Genomic DNA, 4,086 nt, shown 5'->3' on the forward strand with positions numbered 1-4,086 from the left:
GCCTTGATAGAAATCTCCGGTGAGAGTATAGAAGTCATATGCAATGATGCTCCAAGAGGCTTTGATGAAGTTCCCATTAAAGCCATCATGGCCAGGGGCTTTGTCTGAGGGAAGCTCTTTAATAACACTGTCAATCTCCTCTTTCGAGAAAGGAATTTCCAATTTAGACAAAGAAACATCAGCTGGCAACAAATCTGGGAGAGAGAAAAATTCTCAATTGTTCCCATTCTACCTTTAAAAGCTCTCCATAGGATGTCAACTTTAGTCTGATGGTCTGTGTGCTCATTTAGGTTTTCATCCTGTAAGCATTGAATTTGATTGTGCCTGTACTTGTTGCCTTATCTTGAAAGAAATTAGTGTTCTCATCTCCAAATTTGACCGATCTTATAGTTGCTCTTTGCTTCCAATAGGCATTTTGATATGAGAGGAGATTGAACAAATGATCTTTGAGGATATTTCTTCCATTCCATCCCTCAATAGAAAGAGGTCTATATTCTTCCAAAGTGTCAAACAGTGGGATCTGATCATTAGAGTTTTTGACGAGCATGGCCAGTTGTGAAATATTCTCTGCCCATATTTTGGGACCCTTCCTTAATCTTTTGAATTTTGCAGTAATTCTCTTAGCACTATTAACCTCATTCACCTCTTGATCCCAAATAGATTTTCATATGTTGCCTTGAATACATTGTAATAACAAATCTTGTGGCATACATGTTTTATACCTGGTTTAACAGATGTTCTCGGGTATTTCCCTTTAGCTATATCAATATCAATGTACCGATGATTTATTTTCGTGGTTGACATTGCAAAAAAATCATTATTGAAAAATCGTAATAATTATGTTTCAAATTCCATTGATCAGCGTTCTTTCCAGTTTGCAAAGTTGCAACTTGAAATGATACCGATATATTTCTATGATAATTATGATTTGCGGATAGATTTAATGTACCCAAGGAGACAATATACTTGCTTTTAGCATGCCTTCGTCTATGCTAATTAACAGTACAAATAAATCAAGAAAAGGCATTCCAATCCTAATAGTTGCACATGTGTTTAGTGTTTTAAGGGATCTACCACATCATATTATCAGTAATTTCTACGGATTTTTCCATATATTGCTTACTTGGTCGAATAGTTGGTTTTGGTTGCCGAAGCTATGGGGCCATGCCGAGCAGCACAAGGCTTGAAACAGCTGTAAAAAATGTTAATGACATTTTATACAAAAGTTTATTCTCATATTCTGGACATAGAAAAGACAATGACACCACTTCATGAATGTGGTACCATAGGGAAAATATCTTTGACATTCATATTTTTATTTCAGCGTCGGGGATTGTCACCCAGGGCACATGGCAAATGCCTCATCTGATTTTGGTGGTGTAAAATATGGTTTTATCTCTCGTTACTTTGTAATATAAAAAAAATGGTTTGAAGATAAAACAATGATCTACTGTTGCAGCCCACTTCAGATAACCTGTCTGCCGCTCTAATAGTGTATATGACTCATTTTTATCCCAGTTATTCTGATACTAGTATTTTTCTCAGTTATTCTGATACTAGTATTTTTCTCAGTTATTCTGATGTCTGTACCTCCCACGGTGTGCCATTGTATGTCCAAGCTTATATGGTTCGACCATGTATTTTGGTTCGTGTTTTATCTATAAAGCAGGACAAGAGCTTATTTCGTAGATAAATGAGGTTGCCTCTGAGATGCACCTCAGCTGCAAGTCAAACGAGCATGTTGCCTGCTGCGATTATTCCTCAAGATTGTGTTGTGGTACTCGACTGACAGTGACTAGATTGGACGAGAGGGCGCTTGAAGGAGATACCATCCCTCAAACTGACTTAAAACACACCAGGTACCAGGCCAGCGAGTTGCAGACACCAGTTCGTCATAGGAGGATCAAGGGTACAGTCCCAGCCCCTCGGCAGCCCATCACAGCCATTCTGCAGCCGCCTCCTCGACAAAACGGAAGTGATCATTACCAACGAATTTTAACAGGCTCGATCACAATTCACAACTAGGTAGAGTAGACTACAAAATACTGGAGCAGACACCTGGTAGAGGAGGACATGAACACCATGACTAACCGACACAGTTAATCCATCCACCGATTGTACAAATAGATCCACATTAGCTGAACAATCAGCACACTCAACATCCTAATCAACCTTAGGTTACAACAACGGCGGCAGCGCTACGACCACGACAGCAATGGCGACGACGACACATTAAACCCTCCTAATCACGACACGGCGATCCCGGCAATTAAGTACCACTACAATTAAAGAGAGCGACCGACAATTATTAAGCACTACAGAACAAGATTAACCAGCCAGCACCCGGGTGATCCAGAGAAACCGACAGCCGCGCCCAGGTGGACGGAGGACGAGTCAGGCCGCCGCCGGCTCGGCGGGGCGCGCCTTGGGCGGACGGCCGCGGCCGCGCTTGGCGGATCCGTCGACGGCAGGGGCGGGAGCGGTCTTGGCCTTCTTAGGCGGGTTGGCGGCCTCGGCCTCGGGGTCCTTGGGCTTGACCGGGCGTCCGCGGGGGCGCGGCGAGGCGGGCTTGGGCGGCGCGTTGGGGTCAATGGGCTTGCGCGGGCGGCCGCGGCCCCGCTTGGGCGGGGCGTCCGGCGCGTCGGTGCGGAAGTAGTTGTTCTTGAGGAAGAGGAGCTGGCCGGACTCCTTCATGCGCACCAGATGCGCCGTCAGCAGCGCAGCGTGCTCCTTGGGGAGGTCGCCGTACTTGCCCTCGATGTGCTTGGAGATGGCGGACTTGTTCGACCCGTTCTTGTCGTTGAGCGCCGCGATGGCAGCCAGTATCATCTGAACTCGTCCAAAAAAAACACAGATCAGCGTAAGAAATCCAGCTCGGGCACCACCTCAGCCCAACAAAATGTAAATCTTGGCAACCACCGTCGAACCAAAGCCAGAAACAAATATTACAACACAGCGAGAAACGGCGGCTCCGGTAGTACCTCGGGATATGGCGGGAGGCTCGCCGGCTTGGCGACCTGCTCGTCGGCCATGGCGAAGCGGCGGGGACGAGGAGGGGAAAGGGAGGAGAGGTGGGGAATTTTTCTTCCCGAGAGGAGGTCTGCGGCGGCTGCGTGCGAGCGGAGAGAGTTGGATCGGAATACTCCGGATAAGAACTGAAGAGGAGTGAGCGAGAGTGAGATGGATGGATCGCATGGTGGCGATGATAATGAAGATGGACGGATGAGATTGCTCTGGCTGGCCTAATCGGACGGTAGAGGATGGGAGCACACGGATCGGTGACCTGGCGAGCCAGGAGTTCTTTATGCGTGGTCATGTGTGCAGCTGCCTTTTTTGTTTTTTTTTTTATAGAAAGTGCGCCTGGTTTTGGTGAAAGGCAAGCTGTTCAAAGGATCCACACGTCTTGTGCTGGCCATTTGCTAGCAACATTCAATATATGAACTCAAGAAAAATGCATTCAATATTTGTCCCATGAGTGCACACCGTGGCATTTGAAATTTCTTAGAAATGCCTACCCACCATGTCACTTGTAAACATGAAGCTATTCAGATTTTGATTTTGAACTAGCAAAAATGCTCGTGGATTGCAACGGGAGAAGTAAACATATCACAGCCCATCCCTCCTCACCAATACACACTTGTCCGCGCCCTTATAAAAAAATCTGATGCAAGAACATAAGTGGTCAACTATAATGGAAGAAATTCAGTAATGGGTATTCAAAAATAAGTGACATGCACATTCGAATGTTCACGTGTGTTGCAACGGAAGAATAAAACATATCACAACCCCTCCCTCCTCGCCAATACACATTTGTCTCCATCTTTTATTTCAACACAATACCCCACATGTATCTCCGCTTATATTCCTTTCTGCCCGGAACGATGGTGATAGTGATGTCCACCTTGCGTCAATCATACTAAAAGCTGCATAAGAGGTCAACTATAATGGGGGGAATTCAGTAATGGTTATCCAAAAATAAGTGGCATGCACATTTTGAAGTTTGTTTGCTTGATGCAATGAAAACTTCTATTGCATGTTTATAACAACTTCTGACTTGTAGTCATATGTTTATCCAAAAACATATGT

At 45.2% G+C, this 4,086-nt stretch overlaps 1 protein-coding gene across 1 annotated transcript; it reads right to left on the minus strand.

Annotated features, from left to right (window-relative positions):
- Positions 1 to 2,069: 2,069 nt before the first annotated feature.
- On the minus strand, positions 2,070 to 3,171 carry LOC123122853 (HMG-Y-related protein A). Its single transcript, XM_044543215.1, has 2 exons — positions 2,982 to 3,171; positions 2,070 to 2,829 (listed from the first exon to the last, which is right to left on the minus strand). The coding sequence occupies exons 1-2, from the start codon at positions 3,030 to 3,032 to the stop codon at positions 2,395 to 2,397; spliced, it is 486 nt and encodes a 161-aa protein (XP_044399150.1). The 5' UTR covers positions 3,033 to 3,171; the 3' UTR covers positions 2,070 to 2,394.
- Between the last annotated feature and the right edge of the window lie 915 nt (positions 3,172 to 4,086).

This window comes from Triticum aestivum, chromosome 5D, assembly GCF_018294505.1.
Source record: "Triticum aestivum cultivar Chinese Spring chromosome 5D, IWGSC CS RefSeq v2.1, whole genome shotgun sequence".
Classification (NCBI taxonomy): domain Eukaryota; kingdom Viridiplantae; phylum Streptophyta; class Magnoliopsida; order Poales; family Poaceae; genus Triticum; species Triticum aestivum.

Coding starts and splice junctions, on each gene's coding strand:
- LOC123122853 (XM_044543215.1), bottom strand. CDS start 3,032: ATGGCCGACGAGCAGGTCGCCAAGCCGGCGAGCCTCCCGCCATATCCC. Junction 2,830..2,981: donor GCCTCCCGCCATATCCCGAG/GTACTACCGGAG, acceptor GGACGAGTTCAG/ATGATACTGGCTGCCATCGC.